Genomic DNA, 26,236 nt, shown 5'->3' with positions numbered 1-26,236 from the left:
TGATAACATATTTTTCTATGGTTGTCTCAGTCAATGTTTCTAAAGGCCAAAATAACAACCAAACACCATGCCTAGAATATGGAACTGCAAAGACGCCAACTTAAATGGCTATGGAGCATAACTGAGAGATTCCCTGACAGACATCTAGTTATTATTATGATAAATATCAAACATGACCAAGTGCTCAAACAAAGTATTGTTTGTCAATTTAGCAAGATAATAACATAATTATAAAAAAAAATGTTTCCCTATTTTAGACAAGAAGTCTACTAAGAAAACCAAAAATGAAAGAGAAAAGGACATAAACACTTCACACATACTTCACATGCAAAAAATGGACTCAAAATATGTACAAACAAACAAAACATTATTGATGGCACTGTCGTTATGCAATAACAACTGTTTGACAGAGAGAAAATCTTCACATGTTGGTCTTGAACAGAGACAAAATCTTCACATGTTGGTCTAGTCTTTTCACATGTTGATGTTGGTGGAGGAAAGAGCCCTAGGACTTGCATGTCTTTGGTGCTAAAAAGAAGGGGGTTTTTCATCTTTTTGAAAATATTTTGGGTTTGTTTGAGAGCTGATCGTTTGTTTTGGGTTTTGCACTAGATTCCCTTTAAATGATCTTAAACCAACCATTACCAATTGATTTTAACTAGCATGGTCAAATTCTAATATGGTAACAGAGCATGTTGAACTAAATTTGATAGGATTAGGATTAGGATTGCGTTGGCCTTCGGTTGGACATTTGACATTATAGAGGACAAACGTTTTTGGGGGAAAAAGTACTCAGTTTGCTCAAGGATGTAAAATATTTACAATACCCCACAACAACAAAATATTTACAATATCCGCCCAAGGACTACACAAAGTATTTGGTGGAGAGCAGTTCTATCTAACTTAACTTCTAAACACAACACATAAAGTGGAACCTATATGGGTTCTACATAATTTTTATCATTTGATGAGACTCAGATAATGCGAGACTGGGGAAAACTCTTTGGTGTCTAATATTTTCCTTTGGAAGATTCACTACATGAAGTTCCCACCAATGCAGAGCTTGGGATGCAGAAATAGAATTAACTATCAGTTAGTAGTGGTGTTTCAATGTCCTCTGAAGAGCGTTCGACCAGTTTAAGCTTGCAAGCAATGCAAAAAGCAACCATCTGGTCATGACCAGATTAGATTAGCATGCATGTTAGTCATTAAAGAACACGGGAGAGAGAGAGAGAGAGATATATATATATATATATATATACACATGAAGGGTGGCTTACCATGCATATGGATGCGCATATGATGCTAAAACCTTTGCAGTTGAAAGGGGCATTGCTAGATAGAAACCATGCTAATACAAGAACAAAAAATTCAAGCCATCATAACTACAATGGAAGTGGTTCCGGAAAAAAAAAATTCATCACCTAGAAAAATAAACACTGACACATAACAAACAGAAACATGCACTTACATGTCAATGGACTCATGGCAACTGGAGATAGCAGACTTGATATTGACTGCACACCAGCTATAAATCCTTGTACTTTTCCCTGTATGCAATCCAACAAAGCCGTTGTGTAAGAAAAAATACCCAACTGTTTGAAAGTGTGAGAAACCAAAACAAAAACAAATTGAATAATGGTTCTCTCTGCTCTGCTCACCTGATTGGTTGAGCATGTTGCTCTGGAAATAATTGCAAAAGTCTGCAAAGCAAGAGTTCAATCAATGGAAGCATGGAAAGAAAGACCATCACAATTAAGTACCTACCTGAACCCCAGTAATCGAAATTCAATTTATATTTTTTTCTTCCAATAAGAAGTTCTTCAAAATTAGAAAATTTCACAGAAATAACAAAGGAGTATATAGTACTTACAGAAGGTTTCACAAGAATGTAGATGACCCCAAAGGAGGCACTTAAGTAGGGTACCTGCATTTTCAAATTTTTCGCGTTACTCTGGAATCATTCTAATTCCTGGTACTAAGGGAAATTCCCCTTTTTCTTTTGCCTACTGAAGTAAAAGCATAAAATTAACTAAATGCAAAATTATAATACTAATATTAATTAAGAGAATGGAGGTGAATCTTGGGCATCTTTCTTGACAAGGTTATTTTCAAGTATGCCTACCCAAGGAGCCCAAGCCAAGCCATAGAGCAATGCCTGTACAGCAAAAAAGCAACATTAGATTTTCTGTTTTGTTCTCTATCATCTTCCCCAGTTGGGTTTGGGTTGGGGAACAAGCTAAAGATAATGACTTACATAAGCTATTGAGGCCAACAAGGCTGAGCTCAATATCACCTTCTCACCAACCAATGGGTTCGCTAAAGGAAGCACCAATATCTGAAAGGAAATCACCAAAACCAACATATGTTAAGCAGAAGAATAGCAGAGGATTCAACAGATCTTCCAAAATGTAAAATAGTTAAACACTTACATTAAGTGACACATAATTACAACGAAATTCAAGGGGAAATTTTTGAAGGATAGAACTTCATGAACACTAACAAATCCTTCATCCTCTTTTCTTTTCGGTTAATTCTAAAGGTACGGAAAGAAAAGGTTGAAGAAGAACAGGTAAATATAGTAAGTGGCACACTGCTTTTTACTAGTAATGAGATAAATTTGATTTTGTCCCAAATTTTTGTCCACGAACACTATAATGAACTTAATAAGAGAACAATCTAAGTCTTCATTTTCGGAAATACGAAAAGAAACTGGGAGCAAGTAACAGGAATTTGGAAAAAGAGAAGTTTTAGAAAAGAATATACCTGAGAGAAAATTGAACCTATTCCCACCATCATCAGGATCTCTGAGAATTGATTTTTGTCAAAACCAAAAGCTGCTTTCAGATAGTACTGCACAAGAAGTAAAACATATTTTCTTTTAAGTAAATGATTCAAACAGAAAGCAAGTTATGTTGGTATTATTACATACATAAATAAGCTCCAATTGATCATCTGAACTTTTATATTGCTGCTCTTACAAATCTGCAGTTCCGTGTTACTTATATAGCTTAAATTCCGCACAATGTAAACAGAACCTATTTGATAATTATAGGTAAACCCTGTTTTACTCAGTGGCGTTATGGATTTTTTCGTATAATGAATAAGCATCTTGTTTCATTCCAAGGAAAAGGCATGTTTGCTTACATCCTTCTTTTAACAAGACTCTAGTAACTAGGATTATAAGTGCTGGCTTCATTAAGTTTAAGGGGAAAGATACCAGTAACACAGAGCTGATGCCGGACATTCCCAAGTCATAGAAGAAGGAAACCAAAGAAATGCTTCTGAGTGTTGGACTGCAGAGTACAATGCAGCTCTTCAGCAAGACAATCACAAATTTAACTGTTTTAAATATGCATGAAAGCACAAAGAAATTTTTCTTTTTGATTCAAATGAGGAAAGATTCTAAGAAGATCCAGAAGTAAAACCACTAGAATCCATTACCTGCTAACAACTATTGTTGCAGCATCTCTCATTGATGCATATCGTTTACGGATAATAGTAACTATCTTGGTCAGGCAAGATAAACCTTGGTCACTTTTAGGTGCCCGTTTATTAATTGTCTCAGTCAAAAACATTTGCATATAAACTGGACAAAAGATCAACAGGGCTATTGATACCTGAAACCAAAAGGCTTGGTTAGTACAAGGTTAACTGATAAATATTAACATATCACAGGTTATTGCCTCAACTTACAGCGAAAATGTACTTCTCGGGAAGAAAGCGTGCCAGAACATTCCCCAAGACATGTGATGCAGAAAAAAGACCTGTGATCCAACTAAACACTGCAGCCCTCTTATTCTCATTGACAACATCTGCCTAATAAAGGGGGATGAAAAGTGTGAACTCCTTACATTTCCTATCCATGGCTATCAACCAGTGAGAATAAACTTACCACATAAGCGACAGCAATGCAGAAAATACTCCCCTGACTTAGAATATATGAAACAGTTCGAATCACATAGTAGGCATACACAAATTCCTTAGATTGATTCCAGGCAAGTAATACTGCAACCAAAACCCATCAGATTATGTATTCAATCAAAATAGCATGGAGATAAAAGAAAATAAATTAGGCATGCTAGTATATCATATCTTACTTTTTAATGGCTTGGGAAGCAACTTTCAGAAATTACATGCAGAGTTTGTTGCCATCTTTCATTTTAAGGAGGACAGATGCATAACTTCAATTCTATTTTGTTTTTCCAAAAGAAAGGCTTAACAGACGCACCTATACTGACAGCATGATAGTTATGTGACTTCACAGAATATTCCTGAATATATTTTTGGACATAACCTACCGAAAGGAAATATGGTTGTTGACACTGTCAAAAGCAGCAGCGGCTTACGCCCACGCTCATCTGCCAGTTGACCTAGAAGTGGAAGCACCACCATCTTGAAAAGTCCAACAACCTACAAGCAAAAAATTTGTTCTAAGATAAACTTTAGCTTTACACAAAAGGAAAGAAACATAAATTGCAGAAAATTCAGAATCCCACTTTATTGTCAATATCATCATAGTTCCCAAGAACAATAGTCATTTAGAGTCATTAAGATGAACATCCTTCCGATGAAACAATCTCCACTTTACTGAAATATCTCATCTCACTACCTCTGGGTGCATACAACATACCATTTTCCTTCTGGACAATGAAATTACACCAAAAGAACCACAATGCTACCCACTGTTCTTACTGTATTAGTCCCATTCTTTGAGTATTCAGAATCTAACCATCCCAACAAAATCTCTATCTCAACTTAGTAAACAGCATTGAGTCATTGACAAGATATTATACAGAGGCAGCAATGTCAGCAATAATCAGAAGTCAGACCATCAGTTTAAAAAAGTACTTAACTTTCAGGAAAATTATTAAGTATACCTATGAAATACACTAGATCAGAAGACCATTGAAGATAATTGTCACTTTACATCATAAAACAATTGTGACAAAAAACATTGCTGATTTCTGAGAGACTGGAAATCAATCACGCAAGCGACAAACGTATTAATTATGTTGGGCTGACGGCCAAAACCCAGAATTGCTATTCAAAAGGAGTACAGATACTAAAAATAATGGCAACATATATGTACTGTTTTTACTAGAGTAACATGTATGTTGAAAGTTTAGACATTTAACTTTGTCATACTACTATGTAAATGTTTCTCCAAGAGTAAGGATCAGTAATTTATTTAGGCTTAGTTACTCCAGTGCCCCAGAAAGTATGGTCAAATATCCCACATTGCCTCCGGAAGTTAAAATGACCCACCTTGCCCCGGAAGTCGAAGTAACCATACTTTCAAGGGCACAGGTTCAATTAAGCCATTTATTTATTAAACATACTTCTTCTTCTTTTCTTTTTCTTTCGTAGGGTGAATTATTTATGAAATATCCACGCTGTTAGCACTAAAATAGATCCTCAATCACAGAAATTACACAAGAGGCTCAACTCAAACCTTTCAATACTGATGAAGATGACTCCAAACAGGAGAAATGAGGACAGTGAATTAATGAAGACAAAACAACCGCATATAACAAAAATAAATAAAATAAAAAAGGGTCCACAGATAATATGAATATCTGTGTATATATTAACGATATTTGAACCTCACAAATGGAAACATGTGGTCAAAATTATTTATGGGTTTTACCGTTTGTTGAACGCCATTAATATAAATGGCTTGAGAACAAGTTGACTGCGACGGGCAAAGAGCAGCAGCAGTGACATCAACAAGGACCGAGACGGTCATTTCCTCAGCGATCCAGTGGACACACAGTGGGAACAGCAAGTGAAACAGGGGCCTCACCTCTATCAAAACGCTCTCCATCCAACCCATATCAAAATAAATATATAGCTTCCAGAAAAACTATATATATTTAGGTATTTATAGAATGAGAAAGCAGCTAAGCTAGGTGAAGAAGAAGAAGAAGAAGAAGAAGAGAGCAATCTTGGCAGCTATTTATTTGTGACTCGGAAAACGGGGTCTGCTGTGAGCTTGAGAGTGCACATGGTGGCGTGTGGCTTGAGCTTGCTTGCTTGTGTTTTGTGGACACTAGGATGGGATAAGCTAGTGTCATTTTCCCAAAATTTGTACAACTTTTACTTTGTGATCAGAGCAATATTGAGAGGTGGGAAATTCAAACCTACAATCTCAGTAACTGTTGAGACTGCACTTACTAAATTTGGACAAGAGTCCAGCTTATAAAGACTTTGAATTCAAGCTGAGCCACTAATCTAGACTTAGAGCATCTATAATTATATTCTCCATTTTTCAGTGAAAATTTAGCTAAAAACATATAAAAGATATTTTAAGAGCTCTTTATAAAATTCTAATTCTAATTATCTCTAGTGTATGGAGTCATAAATACTATGACTCTTTTTTAATTGGTCAATCTCTATTAAAAAATAGTTAGTATCAATTAAATGTTTAAAATACTCATAAAATAAAGCAGCATTAAATTATAGGGAGTCACTAGGAGTGCTTTCTCTCTCCTTAGATTTAGGAGCTCCTAGAGGTCCCCCTATTTTAGGGGGTGGATAGGGAACATGGTTGGAGTTCTATTTTTCCAATTCCTCCATAAAATTTGTCTAAGGAGGTGGTTTGGGGTTTAGGGAGCCCATTGTGGATGCTCTTAGGCCTCGTTTAGTTCACGGAACGAATTTGAGGGGATGTCACTTCCCACGTTTGGTAATGGTGAGAAAATAACCTGGAGATTTCACTTTATTTCATTTCCCATATTTGTTTTGAGTACGAATGGAAAACAAAGTTTGTATAATTTTTCAATTATACCCATAGTGAATCAAATAAAAAAAGAGTGTATTTAATGATATATTGTAATTCTAAATTGTTAATGGGGACGAAATGGTCATGAAAAATGTGCATTAAATGTAGCTCATTTTCCCAAACTTTACTGTAAGGAGGACAAACAATACCCAAGTTGGGAGGAGAACTTCACTTTCCTCCCTACTTTCTCATGTACCAGACAACCATTTTCCATGTCTGGACTTACCAAACATGAGAAAACAATTGATTTCTCATCCCCAAGCCTCCTCCCATGAAACAAACAGGGCCTAGGGTTTAGTTTTCCAATTTTCCTTTCCATTGAAATTTCTAAGCTAAACCTTAAGTTTAAAGTTCTAAAACATTGATTCTGTACCTTAAAATAATAATCCCTAAAATTTATATCCTAAAGTATACTTAATCTTGTACTAATGAACTATTAACAACTGCTAACATACCTTAAAATTAAACAACGAATACGACCAACATTGTCACACCTTGGCCTAACTACCTAGAAACTAGGAAACAGTTGGACAAAATCAACTACAGTCAGCCACCAACCGAAAATTGCGTATGGCTAAATCGGTGAAAAACGGACAACTTCGTTTTCACATTAGTTTTCTTTCCTATGATTGAAAAAGAAAACAATAGAGTAAATGGCCAATCAAAGAGGAAAAGAAAGAAAAAGATTCACTTTTTTGAATAAAGCAGATGCATCATTTCATGCATATATATAAGGAATGCTAAAATAGCAATAGGAAAGGAGTGAATCACAAAGACAATATCCAATACAAATTGCATACATTTGAGAGAAAAAGAGGCAAATACACTTTCACCAACAAGGCCCCCACACACACAGTCAGCCACCACTCTCTCTCTCTCTCCCACAAAATTTTCATTCGAAAGGCCTCTACAAATCATTCAAGAGAACAGGGCTTCACATTAGGAGAGAGGGACTCCCATATCCCTGGTCGGGTGTATATACACCCCTCTTCCTAGAGCACATACAGTGGTGGATACAGATTCAAAAGTCAAGTGGAGAAGGTTCATTTAAAAATTCGACGATACAAGTGAATTTCATTCGTAAAAATAAAAAGATACACCTAGTCGGAGGGACGTAATGAGTCTAATCCTCAAATATGCATCTATGTACATAAATAAAAGCTTAACAAAAATAAAAATAAAAACAAAAACAAAACAAGTAAATGCAATGCAACACAAAATTAGATTATTTAAATCTAAAATTTTACCCTACAAGGCTTAGAAATCTTAAATTCATCAATTATCTTTGTATTATTAATACTATTAGCAAACTCTCTTTCAATGTGGAGGATCATGCAATCAGCAAGGAATTCATCAACTATGGTGCTACGAAGTCGATTCTTAATAATTCTCTATGAAAAAGCTAACTCCATTGCTGCTATAGAAACATGAAGAGTCAACACCAACTGAATCAACCTGTAAAGCAAATGGTAGTTTTTTTACCAATTTGTTTCCACCAATTATTGACATAACGGAGGAAAAGTGGTGATTTCCTTAAAACTAAGAAAGCGATGTATATCAATGAAAACACAAACTCAAAGGACATCACAACAATATAGTTACTCTCTACATCGCCCCAATAGGAGATGCATACATTTATTTTAGGAAAAACCCAATGAAAGAAGATAATTAAATAAGAAAGAATGAGAAGAATACTTGTTGCCTTATATAGGAGAAGATGTTGCTAAGACAGAAGTTATTGTCCACCCAAAGAGATAAGTTACTGCCAAAGCTGCCAAGGAAAATAGGAGTTGGAGACTGTCGGCTATATATATATATGCAAACCAAAAGGGCTGGCAGCTTATATATCTTGGCTTTGATTTGATTTGTGGGTTGCTTTTAATTTTTTTTATGTCTGGGTAGGCATGGACTTTGTATATTTCACATCATCACATGAGCTAGGTAGGAATAAGTATGATTACAGAGGAATGTATGCCCCCGGAAATAGGTAACATTAGTGTTAAGTTCAGTTGTAAGATTTATCTATAACATGTTTGGAGAAAATACCGAAAGCCCCCTAATTTATGAAAGAAATTTCATCTCACGTAGTATTACTAGTTTAGTCATGTTACAATACGAGTATTTATTCATTAATACTATATCTTAAATCCATGAAATATCGACCATGCCGACAATGTGTCCATCACACCCAAAAGGAAAAGGATTACGAATGCAAGCAACAAAATTACCAAGTAGATGTGATCATGGGTGCCCTTGATGGTGTGCAAGTAGTGTCACCGCACAAACCCCCAATTTTTAAGGTCTTCAAAATTTTCTTATGTGTATATATAGTATATGTTACATATATATGATCACACAACATATTTACACAATTGTGTGCTTAACATAACTAGTTTTGTTGCCTTTCTATACTTGTTAGGGGTGTTGGTTGATTACCACTTGTGTGATTTAGTGTTTTCTTTTTACAATTCTTTTCAAAATAACAAAAATTTTCCATAAATGGCACCAATAAGAATTGACCCCATGACATCAAACAACTTTATCACACAACACCACTAAGCCACGTATGCCTTCATGGAAGATAGTTGTATTCATTACTTTTATTGGTTTATGGCATCAATTCACGACAAAAAATAATATTTATAATATTTTTATAAGATAATGATTTTCCCACTTCAATTTTATTCACTTACATTCTTTTTTTAGTTATAAAATGGAGTGTAAGTGGATAAAATTGGAATGGGGAAGTCACCACTCTTTTTATATTAGATGATTTGAGGGTGCTTATTTAAGTTTCGCACAGGACCCTAATTTAAATTTCACACAAGGTCCTCAAATTCTCAAAGGCGACCCAACATGTGATGTCAAGTCATCCAAAAACATTCTAAGTATACCTCTACACTCCATAGCCTAGGATTCCTATGGTCCATCTTATTAGTGTTTTGCTCACTCACTCTGCACTATCTCACGCAGCCAAGCACACGTATCACCATGGCAAAAGAAATAAAAATGCACGTAAGCCTTGTAACATGATGAGTGAGATAAATAAATAAAAATGAGTCGTGTTGTATTAATTTTATCTTAGTAAGAGCTCATGGGTAAAACTTGCCTCTAAACACTAGTGTATAAAGGAAGGGTGTTCAAGGGCTCTTAAACCACTCTAGGATATTCTATTTTTCCTATGTAGGATTTTTAGTCCCAACACAACCAAATTTTAGACCAAAAAACAAAAGCTTTTGTTGATTAAAAAGGGAAGTTAAAAGTCTATTATTAAAAAAATGGGATTTTAATTGTTGAGTTCCCTGAAATTTACCTCGAGTTTTAATTGAGTCCCAAAATCTGTTTTTTTTTAGGCAATTACATCCTTTAACTCAACAAGTAATTGCAATTAGGTCCTACTATCACATTCCGTCAATTTAGGCATTTGTTTGAAGGGTAATTCAGAAAATTTACAACTTATGAAATCGTCTTTAAAACACATTTCTAGGTGTTTTTGTTTTTGTTTTTTTTTTTGGGTCAAAACATTTCTAGTTTTGTCCATATGACCCAGGCCCAATGCTTACACTTGCCAAAAAAGAAAAAAGGAAAACATCACAAACTAACCAAGAATTTTTTAAATTTTATTTTGTTGTTTTGACAGCCCTCCCTTCTTAGATCCAAAATCGACCAGTCAACAAATGAGCGACAAAATGATAAATATGAACAAGCAAATAGCATAAACTGTAAGGAGAAGCAGCAAGCTGTTCACAAGTATCAGACCAAGGCAAGACCTCCTAAGGAACAAAACACATGCTTCAGCCAAAAATAGCAGATTTGCTTAAAATTTTCAAATCACTCGGTCCCTTGGTCAAGGTATTCATCGCACATATTGGACCGATTTAAAGCCACCGGAATGAATAAAAAACGATTCAATAGTTCATCTCATAACAACAGACCAGTATGGTGCAAAGCAACAATATAGGAAACAAATGAATAACTAGCAGTACAGGGGCAATGTGAATATTAGTAGACCTCTAATGAACAAAAAAATTGAAGTGGTAACAGTAAATCAATCGTCCTTTCCCTTGTTATACAGTTTTCTTACAAGCTCAAAATTCGTATGACGCAACTACCTACACCAATAACTCCAAATGCTCTACCACTTAATAAATTAACTATAACAACTTTATTTGCTCCTGTACAGGAATTGCACATCCCAATTACCTCTTGAGCTCACCATTTATATAATATGCCTGTTTTGCACAGAATTATATGTTTCTATTCCATCTGACTCGTTAGTGCTGCTCCTTCATCATCAGCATCGTGTTCTTGCTCTACACTTTTGACCTGCAAATGCAGAGATCTATGTCAGACACAGACAAATCTGATTTGAATAGAGAGAGAGAGAGAGAGAGAGAGAGAGAGAGAGAGAGAGAGAGAGGGAGAGAGGGGGGGCGGGGGGTTGCAATTCTTCAAAGACTTGGTTCAGAGTTTCCCATACACTTGTTAGAGTCACTTGGAACATTTTCTTTTTTTTTAAATTTAAATTATATAAAATCGCTTGTACATAAACCTCTGCTCATTTCAAAAGATTAAACTAACCTCCCTCGTCAAATTAAACTTTATATTATAGTTTCCAAAATCCTTAAAGTGTAAATAAGTTAGTAGTCATATAATACTATTAAAAATATAGTTATTGTGATACAGAAGTCTCAATATGCACTGAATTCTATTTACAAGTCAGAGGTGGTTCTATCCGACATGTACTGAACTTCTTGTTTAATACATAATAGGCCTTGGAGGCAAATGCCATTTCGAATAGAATCAAGGAACATTAGTGAGGCTTCAAGGACTGAAGGACGTCATCTTAAAAATACTCGATGGAAAGGTCCTAAAAGATGAAATTTGTTGGAGACCAAAACCTAAAAAGAAATTAATCAAATAATGGAGAACAACACGAAACTGTTTCATAAGACAGCAAATGGAATTTTAAAAAAAATATATATATATATTTTAAAAAAACTGTGAACAAATGATGAATTAATTGGAGGATATGCAATACTATTGAGATCAAAGCAGGGAATTGTGAATGAGGTCACTGGCTTCTCTGAGAGTTCAGATTTTACGCGGATGGAATGGATTGTTGTCCAATTGGTCTTGATAGTGCAAACTGGTTGGAAAGGCTGTTTGAAGAGGTTGCTTAGAAGGGTAATGGTCAACCGTTGAAGGGAATAGCCCCTTGAGGATGAGATAAATTTCAGGTGGATGAGATAGATCGTATCCAATTAATCCTCTGAGAGAAAAATGGTTGCAAAGTCCCTTTGAAGAGGATGAAATTAGGGAGGCAACATGCCCACCGTGGAAGGGAACAGACCCCTTGACCAAATGGGGTTTATTTTTATATGGAAATTTTTAGGGGATTATTTGGATATGATTAAAGATGGGAACTTTTTAGGAGTGGGAATGTGAATGCCAGCACCAATGCAGATGACACTATTTTCACTTCAGTGCTGAAAGAGGTTATTTAAACTTGGTTAGGTTTTCAAAGTTTTCGGATCCTCTTAGGTCTAAATATAAACACACCAACAAACAGGGCAGCTAACAACATTGGAGGCTCTTTCTAGGAGGTCGAGCTGTGAAATTAGAGCTCAGTCTTTGAAATGTTTGGGCCTCCCCATTCAGCTAACCCATGTTCTTTGAATTTATGGGAACCACTAGTGGGAAAAGTGAGAGCATTTAGATTGGTGGAAGAAAAGATGCCTCCCTAGGGGTGGTAGATTTGTTATACTTCAGTTTACAGTAGCATTCCTAAGTTCCTAACTATTCCATGTATAGAATGCCAAGTAGTGTGGCCAAAGATCGACCGTTATCATACCAACATTACCATACCAACGAAGATGCAAATGCAAAGGCATGCACATTGTTGAAAATGCAAGCAAATGTTTGTTGCTTGTTACCTCAGGTACATAATGCATTAGCATATTTTCAATGCCAGATTTCAGGGTGACTGATGAGCTTGGGCAGCCACTGCATGCTCCTTGCATTCTCAATTTAACTATTCCAGTTTCTCTAAACACAGATTAAAAAAAGAATTAGAAAACAAAAGAAGCAAAGAGATAAAGCCAAGAAGCAGAAATAAAATTTCGGCCTTCCCCAATATTAAATTAAAAAGACTAAATTAAATGAAGGAAACTTACGGATCAAATCCCCTATACTCAATGTCGCCACCATCATCTTGCACTGCTGGTCGGATGCGAGTCTCCAACAATTCTTTGATCATTGCAATGATTTCTGAATCATCCTGCAACAGAAACCACCAACTTGGTTGTATATTTGAGATTTATGCACAAAAGAACTGATAAAACAAATACTAAAGAATGGTTAAATATATCCTCCAAAGTTCCAGTTCTAATTTCTGATCCTTCAACTTGACCAGCTTTGTCCATCAGAGCCACATACTTGTATACAGCATGCCTCATCACTGAGGTTTCCACAGAAATTTAAAAAGTGAGATCCATTGATGACTCAGCCCATATTTCTCTAATTACACCAAAAAGAATCAAAGGTCTTTGACATTCAGTAAGTGCATATGAAGTTATTGTAGTTAAGCTTAATTCCCTTATCCTTCTACTTGTCAAGCCCTGCACACTCTTTCAGGTTTTCTAGTATATAAGTTATCTGTAAACTTGAGGTGTTATAGCACTCAAATAGGCAGTGGATAGCAGAGTCTTTCATTCTACTTGACAGGCCCTCTTAAGGGTTTTCTAGTATATGAATTATCTAAAAACCTGGTGGTGCCATAGCATCGTGGCAGAGTCAACAAAGATGGAGGTAGGATTGACTACAAGCACCATTAGTGGATTTGGTAAGGTCAAATATAAAGGATTCTAAAGGCACAATTATGGGGTAAGATAAGGTTATACTACACTAGCATGCTCAAAATATAAGATGTCCGCCTGAATTTGAGGAGAGCTGCCATTCTTAAGTCTAATATAAAACTGCTATAATAAAATAAATCACTTGCTTATGGTTACAAAGAGGAATCAAGGCACAGTTACTTATGACGGTGCCTCAAACAAAAGCTACAAGCCTCAAGGTTACTCCTTGATGCCCTCAAAAGTCTACTACACTACAGTTCTAACAACACTTCACAACCAAAAAAAAAAAAAGGAAAAAAAAAGTGATTCTAAAACTTCAATAACGCCAAGGAGCTTCCTAACCTAGAATGTTACTCCCACTTGGGGGTGAGTAAACACTAGCATATACAGTCCATCAAAGCACATACTAATTCTAACAAAATTCTTTCTTATTTAAGAAATTAAATAAAAATATCTTCAAATCAAAGGGTATAACACTGATCTGAACACTCTGTCAACAAGTTGGCCCAAAAGTTGTAAAAAGTTCATGGAGATAAATTTCAGGACATACTTCTTGAATAGCAGTGTCCATCGCTGATGCAGTTTTTGAGTCCAGAAAGAGTGACTGCCCAGAAGAATAGAAGTCCATGATTGCTGCAAAGATTTCAGGCTTCAAAAGATCCCAAGAAGCATCTTCTGACTTTGTTACAGTAACAAAATCTGATCCATAAAACACTCGAGTAATTCCTGTATTAAAAGAAACCCGCGTTAGATTTATAGCATCACCAAACAAAACAATGCTGAGCAATTAAAATTTTAGGAGAAAATAAGAAGAAGAAAAACCTAATTAAACCAGAGTGAACAAAGTTCAATGAGTGGAAGAAATTGCAGGAAATTGACCATTCTTATGGGTCATTGGAAGCTTTACAATTTATGAAGTCAAGTTATCGTACCAACTGAATCAATTACTAAGTGAATTCCAATTCCTACAGGGAAAAATCTTTCTGTACTGTCCACTTGTGGTATCAGCACTTACCTACTTGCTTTTCGCAATTATCAACAGCCTTAGTCCTTAATACCTATCTTCTCCCAACTACCCTAGAAACCTCCCATAATTTCCGTATCTATTGAGCTGCTTTAAACCCTTCAAATCAGACTTGAAACATTCAAACCAACTACTGCCCCTGAAATTCCTACAACCAGAAATTTTTTTTTTCTTTTCGGATAAGTACAACACTTTTGTTTACAAGAACAAACCAGACGTTAAGTTCATGACCTGTGATTATAGTAACAGGCTGTACCAAAATGCAATAAATGGCTCCAGAGGAAAACTCTTCGTGATCCAAAAAGACAAGGTCACTTCAGCACCCGGTTTGAATTCTCTAAACCACAATTGTTTCTTTCCCTCCGTATACACCAGGAAGCCATTTTCCAACAACCACAACACTCCCGGCAAACCCTAACACCCATCTGATCCCACAAGAAGTCCCTCACTGAGTAGCATATAGTCATTCAAGCTTAAAGAAAGCCGGGCAAATAAATTGGAAGATATTAACATCAATTTCTTGATAAACTAAAAAAATGAAAACAGCTAAATACAAATAGGCTTCTAGTGCACTTAATTACAAATGGAAGTGAACGCCAAACCTGAAAAGTACATACCTCCACAACTCAACTAAATTTTTCTTCCAAACTCAGCATAATGTCTGAACAGCATAGCATAGCCAAAAATACGAACCATACAGCCCATTTTCAAATAGTAAAGAAACATAATTTACAAATCAAATAGTAACTAGAGTAGCCAACAGCTCAGGACAGATTTCTCCCGCATAACAATTAAAACCATTTTTTGAGAGGGTTTTAATGATATATTTTGGGAGTTATTTTGATATAGGGTTGCCTTTACACTTATAGGCTTCTAGCCTGCACTGAACTTATTTTCCACTTTTCAGATGTTCTCTTGAAACCGAGCTAAAATAACAACAATATTCAACTACTAGTCAGATTGAAATTAAATCTTATACACCGGAAGTAGAAAAACAAAAGCTCTGCAGTCATAGATAACAAGAAAAAAGTGGTTACTACCCTTGAAGTCGATTCAAAGCTAAAAGTATTGTATCTTTTCAAGAATTATTAGTGAAGACCAATAAAAAGAGGGCATATTAAAGTTAAAATAATTTGCAGGCATTGTCCTCCTGAAAAGAAAAATTACAACAAGGAAAAGGATAACGCTGCATACTAGAAATGGGAATATCAATCTTACCATCAATTCCATAAAGGGCTTTGGCCAGGGGTGAATTCATGGCCGAACGGGCATTCGGAAAGTCGGCACTGCCAACTTCCATAACAGGCTTCCCAGGATAAAACATAAGAGATGCAGGGTTGGGTGTGGATTGAGTTTGAATAAACATGCTTCTCTTCTGCCCTGTTGAAAAGCAAGGCCAAACATAAATCCGAAGCTATTTATAACCTCAACCTCAGGATGGCCAAGCCAAACTACTTTCTTTTTATTAATTTATGTCAAATTTATAAGTGACATGAAATAAGACATCCTCCAATCTCCAAATGAAATTAAATCTTAGCTTGAAAAACCCATGATCATTGATAAAATGGAAAATTGAAAATGAAAAATAAAAAACAGAAAACCATTTTCTTTTCATTTCCTTCATTTTCCTAGATATTAGACAAAAAGAATAAAATTTCAATTTCAATTCGACTCCCTTTTCTTTTTTCTCGATATTCCCAGAAACCAAAAGCACTGCAAGTTTAACAAATAAGAAACTAACCACCGAGAAAGCCCCATTTCATAGAAGTGAAAGGAGATTCAGAAGACGAAAAGGGGGAGTTATGGTGACCCAGATACGACGTCGTGGCAGGTGAATAAGCAGATAGCAAATAGGTCCGGCGAGAAATGAATCGGAAGCCATGAAATTGTCCAGAAGCTTCGCATCCTCTGTCAGATGAAAGACTTCGTCCAACCAATCTTCGTAACCCTCTCATCCCAACACTCTCTGCCTCTGCGCGGTGGAGTTCCTGAAAATATATATATATAATTTTTTTTTTCCTTCCCTCTTTTGGGCTGGAGGATGAAGAAACGCAGCAGAGCAAGGGAAGGGACCGCTCGAACGAGCTCTTATACATCCAGTATTTTCTTTAAAGTCACGTGGGAAGCACGTGGGATTACATGTATTTTCTAAAGGTTTATTTATGGATATGCCCTACGCGTTCAAAATAGTCTCAGATTATCACCTGTTTTTGGAAATGTTTCAATATACCACCTATATTTTCATTAAGTGTCTCACGTCAGCGATTCCGTCAGAGCATCTCCGAGGGATATGTCAAATACCAAACATCAAATTTAAATTTGATGGCTGATGTGGCAATTTGACATTTTGCACAGCTTTACACTCTACCTGATATGTCAAATTAAATTATTATTTTATTACATTTTAGTGTTGATTTATTTTTAATTAAAAAGAAAAGAAAAAAATAATAAAATATTTATTTGACATCTTGCTTTTGGGAAAGCAAGATGTCAAAAATAACATCTCAACCTCCAGCTTTCATTCCACATCAGCTTTGACACATCGATTGGAGTGATGTAAGATGTTATTTCTAGCCGTTAAAAGTCTATGTGGCACTTTTGACACATCGGTTGGAGATGCTCTCAAATTTGAAAGAAGTTTCATTAGCTGATGTGGCCCCCACTTCTTTTCAATCTTTTAACAAGGGAAAGGAAGGGTTAGTCAGGTTGAGAAAATGGGAAATTTTAGAGAAAATGGGGAATAAGCAAGAAGTCGAAAAATGATGTTCTTGATGGGTTTGAGCATCCAAAGCCTATTGGATTTGGCAGTGGCAGGGATTTCTCTGATGATCGGTTTGGGAATTTTTGTGTTTATTTTCTATTCTTTCCTCTGCTGCTTTCTTACAAACCGCCAAAGACGTATCTTGATCCTTCACTCAAAGTAAAATTTTCAATTCAAATTTCGTCAGCTACATCAATCTTGTTCTGGGTCTTTATCAAGTCCTTCAATTATGTTGTTAACTTCATCAAGATGAAATCTTTTGCCTGTTTGTCTTTGATTGGCAAATTTGACGCATTTTTCCTTTCAAATGTAGCTCTTACTATGAAGTATTTTTGTTGGATTCAATAAAATTCTCCTTTTTTTTTTGGGTCAGATCATTATCTTTTGTCTGGTTGAATTTCCACACTTTTTTTTCAACATAACCTTCTTCTCCCCAATTCTCTCTTTTCTCAACCTGACTAACTCTTCTTCTTTCTTGTTAAGAGATTGAAAAGAAGTGGGAGCCATATTAGCTAACAAAACTTTTCTCAAATCTGACGGAATCGCTTACGTGAGACATTAATGAAAGTATAGGTGGTATATTAAGACATTTCAAAGAACAGATAGTAATCTGAGACTATTTTGAAAGCACAAGGGGCATATCCATAAATAAGACTTTTCTAAATGTTCTAAAACCGATTTTGAAAGGTTACCAATAAATACCTCTTCTAAAAAAGGAAAAATAAATAAATAAATAAATAACCCAAACATCCAATGAATACTTGTGTAAATCCCCCCTTAAATCGCTTATACTAAAAAAAGGGAATGCTAGCCACCTTCTCTCTAACTTTCTCTTTTCTCTTCATGACATACGTCACTTTTGCTACGCTTAAAACAATGTCCTTAATGCATTAGACAATATATCTTTTGTTCCCAAATTTACCCTTATTAAATGTATTAACTTTATGTTTCCTTCGATTTACAACTTAAGTTAAACAATGTAAATTTAAAAAATAAACACTAAAGTTCAATTAAATAAGGATTAACTGTTGAGTTTTATATTAATTATGTTTTCTGCAGAATAATTGTTAGTTCCTATTTTATAGGAGTCAGTTGTTTCCTTTCCTAGTCTTTAAGAACCCCTCTAGTTGATGGAGTTTGTTAGACGTGTGTTAGTTGTTCCTCTTTATTTGCTAATTAGTTGTTTGTACGCTCCTTTATAAGAAGAGCATGTTTCAATCAATGTATAATAAGTTCAGTTCAACAATTCTTTTGTCTTCTTATTTTCAAAGCTGTCTTTTAGTTCTCACATTAACTACATAAAAGTACCCAATTTTTAGGGGTCATTTCAAATTAGTACTCAACTTTTTAAATTCACGGGCATACCCAACCTTTCGTAAAACATATAAATTAGTCACTTCGTTAGTCAGACCATTAGTGGAAGCGTTAAGTGATGACGTGGCTGCTCTGATGTGGCTTTTTTTGTTGAGGTGGATACCACGTGGATTAAAAAATAAAGGCTTATTTATGTACATGCTCCTTGTGCTTTCAAACTTGTCTCAGATTACCACTTGTGTTTGAAAACGTCTCAAAATATCTCCCAAATTTTTAAAAACGGTCTCACGTTACCCGTTCCGTCAGTATTATAGACGTTCCGTTATGTGCTTTGGGCCCTACTTCGTTTCAATCTTTAACCTTTGGAAATAAGGGTTTTTCAGTTTTAAGAAAATGGGAAATTGGGTGAGAAGGGGAAATTGGAGAAGAGGGCTTAGGGTTTATGAAACTCTGAGGTGGGCTTCAATTTTGGGAGAATCTAGAGAAGAAATTATGGGTTTATAAAACTCTAAGGTAGAGTTTGAAATTGGGAGATTTTGGAGTAGAAGATTAGGGTTTATGGATCTCTGAGTGGAGTTCGGATTTGGGTAAGGGAGAAGGGGTCGCACGATTTAGGAGAAAAGAGGGAAGGGGGATTTCAGATTTGGAGGTTCAGCTAGTTCTTCTCTGTGTGAATACTGACTGAATTGAAGAAGAGATGGAAACAGGAGAAGCAAGGCATGCCCAATGGTGTCATTATGGGAAGTTAGCACGGATGTAGACTTCTTGGAGCAGTTCAAACCTAGGGTGGAGATTTCTAGTTTGCCCAAAGTCAAAGGTAAGAATGTTTAAGATCAAATTTTCAATCATTGTTTTGGGCATCACAAATTGATAGAGTTCTTATTGATGAAATTTTTAGTCATTAATGAAATTTTCTCAAATTGAGTACATTTTCAGTCATTGTTCTTAGTTGTTACATGGAAGTGGAGAAAAAGGATATAGGTTTTTTCAGTGGTTTGATGTAGAAATGTATGAGTGTTCAAAGTCTTTGACACCTGGTTTACTGGGGAAGATTGATAGGGGTGGAGAAGGAAAATGCAAAGATTCAAGCAAAGTCAAAAATATTGTGGGCTGCTAATATGTTGCTTTCCTGGTTGGTGGTGTTTGCCATGAAGATGAAGTATGAGGAATTATGAGGAATTAAGAGTAATATGTTTTGTAATTTGGTGGGTGTAATGTGATTGAGAAGCAGTAGTTTAGTGGACAATGTAATTTGAGAACAAATGCTAATGTAATGTAAGGCACTTTGGCAGTAGTTAAGTTGGTGTAATGTAATGTAATTTGGCGTAATGTAATGTAATGCTAATATAATGTAATGTAAGGTAATGTGGCAGTAGTTAAGTTTGTTCATTGTAATTTGTTTAGAGTTTAGAGTTTTCTTTTATCTGTGATATGAATTGAAACTTGTTTAGAGGTTACAAATGGTGACATGCTGATAAGCATCATACCAAAAACAGGTTGCAACAATATCTTGTTTATTGGATGCCAAAAACAGGTTACAAAAACAAGTTACTCATAAGCATATCTTATTCATGCCATATCAAATGGTTACATCTCAATACCTGATCAATATAAGCACAAACCAAAATAGGTTCCAACCATCACATTACATATCAAATGGTCAATTACATCTAAGTACCTGACTCAAAAACCTTGACAGACATGAAAGCCTAATAAAACCAACCATAATAGACATCAATAATCCCACAAACCAACAACCTAATTGCAACTATTTATGGACCATTAAAGTCTTATATAATTGTAGAATCTATAATTCCACAACATTCAATCCATTCAAAAAGAGTTTATCCTAATTCAAAAACAGGTTGCAATAGTTCAATATCATCACATCTAAGGATGAAAAAAAGGATCTTTGACAAAATGGCTCCTCTATTGATCTTTCATCCTCCTCCTACGTTGTTGTACTCAAGATAGTTTGGCAGATTGAGATGAATCACATGTTTGAGAAGCCTGAACTACTTGAGATGGTTGAGATTGAGAAGCCTAGGCTACTTCAGATGCCTGAGATTGAGAAGGCCCTTGGGAACCACTTGCTTGTTTTCTTTGCCTTATTTGAATACTCTGTTGGCCGCTACTTTGGTCTCTACCATCTCTCCTTCTTACCTAAAACAAATAATAATTAGAAGTTTCTATGATATGAAATTTTGATTGGTGAAAACATAGTTGAAACTGTGGCACTTACTGGAAGTTTTTCCTTGGCAACTTTCCTTTTCCTAGTAGGCTTTATGTTGGGATTTCTAGGTTCCTAATAAGTAAAGTCATCAAGTCAGAAACCAAATCAAATAGATTTAAATGTAAAGCAATTTTGGATAATGACATATACCTTACAACTAATTCGATTATGCCCTTCTCCACCGCAATTGCCACACTTTAAAGGGATGTCATACCTAGGAAGCTTATATGGATTAGCAAGTTGTTTAGGTTTATCAAAAGCTTGTTTTCTTGTCTTCTTAGGCCTACCAGGCTGCTTATGGTATTTTGGAGGGAGGAATGGAGGTAAATTAATCTTCATCCACTGATCTTGGCTAGTCATAGGCATAATCATTGGTTCATAGGCTCTTAGATAAGCTTCTTTCTTGTACACTGCATCACAAAAGTCCTTTGGATTTCCATGAAACCAACTTATTGCAGCACAAGCATGCAAAGATGGTATTTCATTCAAATCCCAGGCATGGCATGAACAAAAGTGGGCATTCAAATCAACAGCAAAGTTGCGGCCACTATGGTGCATTACTTCAAACTTATTATGTCTAGCAACCTTAGGAATCACTGAGATTTTCCTTTGTTTTTCTCTAATATCTTTCTAATTCTTGGCCCAACTTGTCCATGCCATTTCTCACAGAAAACTATTCTTCCAGCCATCAACAACATTATATACAACCGAATTTTTTCTAGCATAGTCAAAACAGGCTTGTCTCTAGCATCCATTATACTACGGTTGAATGCCTCACATGGGTTGTTAATAAGCGTGTCACACTTGGAATCACTCTTGAAATATGCCCTACTCCAATGTCTAGGATCTTTCTCTGCAAGCCAATCATGTGCAGGTTTAGACAACTCCAAGATCTTTCTTATCTCTACATGAAACCATGGCACTGTTGTGGCCCTTACAATTGCTTCCATTTGATGTTTCAAAGCAAGACCTCTATGTTCTAAATAGAAGTTTCCATACAGAAGTTTCAAACAATGTCTATGCTCTATGTTTACTGTAAGACCCCTCTATAATGTCAACTGCCATGGCTCTTGCTCTGTACACAGTTGCTCTAGATGGTTTGTAACCATAGTCTTGGTGAACTTGATCTGCAAAAGAAGAAGCAGTCTAATTTGGATTGAGCCTTAACTGCCTAGAATATCTTTCAACCAACCAGCTAGCAATGACATGTATATTTTTACTCCCCTTACTACAAACATGTGTATGGTTAAAGATTTTCACCTGTAGTTTATGTTACCACTAACACTTGAAGCATGGATAACAAAAGGACAGCCCTCTTCACATACTACTCTTATTTTGTTACGGTTATTATTCATAAATATCAACTCCTTCCACAATTAATGAAGTATATCCTTATAGCTTTTCTAAACATTTCGGCAGTTGCAAACTTTGAATCTATTTTGAAAACTGGGTTTGCCATATCAACTTCAAGTCTGAAATCTTCACATTTTGGCATTCTATTCTTCTTCCTTCTTAGTTCACCTACTGCTTCATCTTCACTTGAAGAGCTATTTGGGTAGGTAAATGTAGGTGACTCTTCTCCATTTTGTCTGACTCCCTCTGCATTAGGATCATTATCAATACAACTATGATCTACATAACCTTCAAACCACTTATCATCCTTCTTCAATAAGTCAATCTCTTCATCACTCTGTACATAATCATTGTCTTCAAAGTCTGGATCACTGCTATCATCATCCTCAGAACAAGAATATTCTGGATCACTGCTATAATTCCCCACTTGGCTTAAAGTCAGGCTCACTACTTTCAAGTACAAAACTATCACTCTGCTATTGCTTTTAGGTACCGTGCTCATACAAGCTAAAAGCGTACTATATGATATTATTTGAATGAGTCTACTAATTTCAAACTCTTCACCATAAAAACTCACATCATATCCATTGTCATATCCCAAATCTTTAGTCATTCCAAATAGTTCTAACATGGACATATAGTCAACCTCACAATAATCAAACCAATTGACTTCACAACCCAAATAAGACCATTCACTGTCCTTTCTATTTTTAACTAGTTTACCTCTATGGAAAAACTTAAATGTAGCAACCTCGTCGGCATCTTTATCTGTGTAAGAGGAAGATTCACTTAACAAATGGATAAAGGTAACAAAGACAAAACAAGGACCACACAAAGACAATATAAGGACCACACAATGACCACATAAGGACCATACCAGGACCAGCACAGAGTAAAAAAGTATACGAAAAAACCAAAAAAAAAAAAACTCCAGCAACACACAAGGACCAGACAAGGAACACGCAAGGACCACACAATGACCACACCAGGACCAGCACAAAGTCAAAAAGCATACAAAAAAAAAAACAAAAAAAAAAACTCTAACAGCAATTCAATGCACATGCCAAAATCAAGAAAATTGAGTGAGAATGGGTCCACTTACATATGGGTTGACAACCTCCAGATTCTCTAAGCACCACCATATTTGCATTTTCTAGCCTTAAAGTCTAACGCCAAACAATGATTTCTTCTCCAGATTCTCCCAAAATGGAAGCCCATCTCAGATTTTCATAAACCCTAAGCCCTCTTCTCCAATTTCCCCTTTTCTTAAAACTGAAAAACCTTTATTCCCAAAGGTTAAAGATTAAAACGAAGTGGGGCCCAAAGCACGTAACGGAACGTCTATAATACTGACGGAACGGGTAACGTGAGACCATTTTTAAAAGTTTAGGGGGTATTTTGAGACGTTTCCAAACACATGTGGTAATTTGAGACAAGTTTGAAAGCACAAGGGGCATGTACATAAATAAGCCAAAAATAAATAAAAATTTGTTTAAATTTTAAATTAATTTAAAAAACTCAAAAATTAAGAAAAATCAGCTTAAACACTCAAAACAATCACACCCCTCTCCAGATCCTCCATCAACCCCAACTCCACCTTCTTTATCTCCAGATCCTCCATCGGCATTCTCATTGGCTTCACCTTCTTCATCCTCCATCGACCCCAGCAACCTCACTTCCATCTCCAGATCCTTATCAACCGCTTATGTCCTCTTCTCTAAGCCACCCATTAATCCCGACGCCATCCTCATCTCAAGCCGTCACCAACCCCACGCCCCTCCTTCACCATCATCATAACCTAGCCATCCTAAAAAACCACCCTTTACCAACCACCACCTAGCCATCGCCAAAAACCACCATCCACCAACCACCACCTAGCCGTCGCACACCATCCATAAACTTTTTTCTCCAACCAAATAGTAGGGAAAATGACCTCATCTTTGTTCCAAAAATTTATCTAGGCACCCATGCCTCCTCCGCGAGTTCATAGCTTTGCCAACCACACCCCTCCCTTGTCGCGCAACGAGCCATATCTGCTAAATAGAGAGAGACTGAGATAGATAGTGACAGAGAGAGACAAAGACACAAATAGAGAGGGAGATTGACGGAGATCCGACTCTCATCCCCAACGCTAGCCTCAGCCAACCTCCCTCTCTTTAGATCTAACGAGCCCTACTCTAAATTAGTCGTCTTCTTCTTCGTTGCCAAGGCCACACCATCTCTTCACCGCCAAGTTCTTCACCCGCCGTAACCCACAAATCTATCTATATGGAGGTGACGACTGAGTTTGTCATCAAAGGTGGGGGCTACATTTTTAGTTAGGGGAAGGGGAGAGAGAGAGAGAGAGAGAGAGAGAGAGAGAGAGAGAGAGAGAGAGAGAGGGGAGGTGGAAAGAATGGGAGGGAGCCGATGGTGGTGCTTGGTTAGTGGTCTGGTGCTGCGTGGGTTTGGGGTGGGTGGGTATGGTGGATATTGGTTAGGATGGGGTGGGGTTAGATGGGGGGATGGGGTTTTGTCCTTTTATTATTATTTTTTAAAAATTATTTAAGTTTATGTTATTTTAATTATTTTAATTATTTTATTTTAAAATTTTACAATAATTTAAAAAATAAGTAATGTTTTTATTTATTTTTTAATCCATGTGGTATCCACCTTTGCAAAAAAAGCCATATCGGATCAGCCACTTAACCCCTCTACTAACTGTCTAACTAATGGAATAACTAATTTGTATGTTTTACTTGAAAAATTTAAAAGGTTGGGTACTAATTTGAAACAACCCCTAAAGGTTGGACACTTTTATGTAGTTAATCCAAAAAAAAAATTTGAAAATAAAAAATGAAGTATACTTCCTATAAAAATAAAATAAAAAAACTTTTTTTTGGTTCCCTAAAAACAAGTTTTACAATAAAATCGCTAAAAATTAAAAAATTAAAAAAAAGGGATAAATCTTTTTTCAAATTAATGAACATTCTATTTGATTTTAAAAAATAAAAACCCAAACCCATTACACCATCTCTCTTTCCCCCACACCACCCCCCCTTCCCCCCGGCCCCAACCCAGCCTTCTCCCTTGGCCAAAACAACAGCCCCCTATCCCTACCCAATCATCACCATTCTTCTCCAATCCAAAACCCTACCGTGCATTATACCTCTCGCTCTCTCTCCTCCTTCGATTTCATACCCAAAAACCCATCCCCCTTTCCCTGAGTAAACATAAATTTTTTTGTTTAAAAAAAAAAAAAAACAGATGTTAATTTTGTGGAAGATGTTAAAATTCTCCCTTAATTTTTTAACAAGGTGGAAACAAAAGTTAGTTTTTCCAATACATTTAAAAAGGATAAATTTGGAAAACAAAAGATACATTGTCTAATGTATTAATGACATTAATTGAAGTGTAGAGAAAGTAACACATGCAGGGGCAGAACTGGCCTAATGGCTGCCCCAGGCTATAGCCCAGGGAATGTTTTAGGGAATAAAATGATTAAACATATATAGCCTAATATTTTAAACTGAAAATAAATAAAAATATGTACAATTGCATATCCTACTACACAGTGGCGGACCTATTGTAGGTGCTGCAAATTGCTCATTTGCTCAGTTGGTGGTAGAGTGTCTTTGTCCTTTTACTTTCATTTATTTTTATATTACTCCATTTACTTAAGTTTACAATGTAAATAAGGAAGTATCCCCCATTTGGATTCAAATAAAAATACTAGAAAATCAAATTCCCACCAAATCAAAATATGAAAATCAGTTTTAGTGCAAAATACGATTTAGGCTAAAAATGATGGCTCATTAAGTCAATATATACTTTATACTAAAATCTCATAAAATCAAGTTTTCTTATTTGATGTGTAAGGAATAAAAGCCGCCAAAATTATCTTGAGAAAATTATTATTCCCAAAAACTAT

The 26,236-nt window shown here is 35.8% G+C and overlaps 3 protein-coding genes across 3 annotated transcripts; all 3 read right to left on the bottom strand.

Moving 5' to 3' along the window:
• Positions 759-6,188, bottom strand: LOC18780128 (hippocampus abundant transcript-like protein 1). Its single transcript, XM_007214347.2, has 14 exons — positions 5,651-6,188; positions 4,302-4,413; positions 3,896-4,008; positions 3,697-3,819; positions 3,445-3,620; positions 3,221-3,296; positions 2,767-2,853; positions 2,258-2,338; positions 2,126-2,158; positions 1,874-1,927; positions 1,662-1,703; positions 1,472-1,550; positions 1,281-1,351; positions 759-1,169 (listed from the first exon to the last, which is right to left on the bottom strand). The coding sequence occupies exons 1-14, from the start codon at positions 5,834-5,836 to the stop codon at positions 1,083-1,085; spliced, it is 1,320 nt and encodes a 439-aa protein (XP_007214409.2). The 5' UTR covers positions 5,837-6,188; the 3' UTR covers positions 759-1,082.
• LOC18781139 (nifU-like protein 4, mitochondrial) lies at positions 10,678-16,731 on the bottom strand. Its single transcript, XM_007211736.2, has 6 exons — positions 16,407-16,731; positions 15,884-16,045; positions 14,192-14,367; positions 12,961-13,064; positions 12,721-12,832; positions 10,678-11,110 (listed from the first exon to the last, which is right to left on the bottom strand). Exons 1-6 carry the CDS (start codon positions 16,618-16,620, stop codon positions 11,042-11,044), a joined length of 837 nt encoding a protein of 278 aa, XP_007211798.1. The 5' UTR covers positions 16,621-16,731; the 3' UTR covers positions 10,678-11,041.
• Positions 20,328-21,531, bottom strand: LOC18778581. The gene is made up of 4 exons (XM_020557269.1): positions 21,124-21,531; positions 20,983-21,045; positions 20,419-20,449; positions 20,328-20,341 (listed from the first exon to the last, which is right to left on the bottom strand). Exons 1-4 carry the CDS (start codon positions 21,529-21,531, stop codon positions 20,328-20,330), a joined length of 516 nt encoding a protein of 171 aa, XP_020412858.1.

This window comes from Prunus persica, chromosome G2 (assembly GCF_000346465.2).
Source record: "Prunus persica cultivar Lovell chromosome G2, Prunus_persica_NCBIv2, whole genome shotgun sequence".
In the NCBI taxonomy this organism is placed as follows: Eukaryota; Viridiplantae; Streptophyta; class Magnoliopsida; order Rosales; family Rosaceae; genus Prunus; species Prunus persica.
The sequence above is the reverse complement of the archived record's forward strand: the minus strand, read 5'-3'. Positions and strand labels throughout refer to the sequence as shown.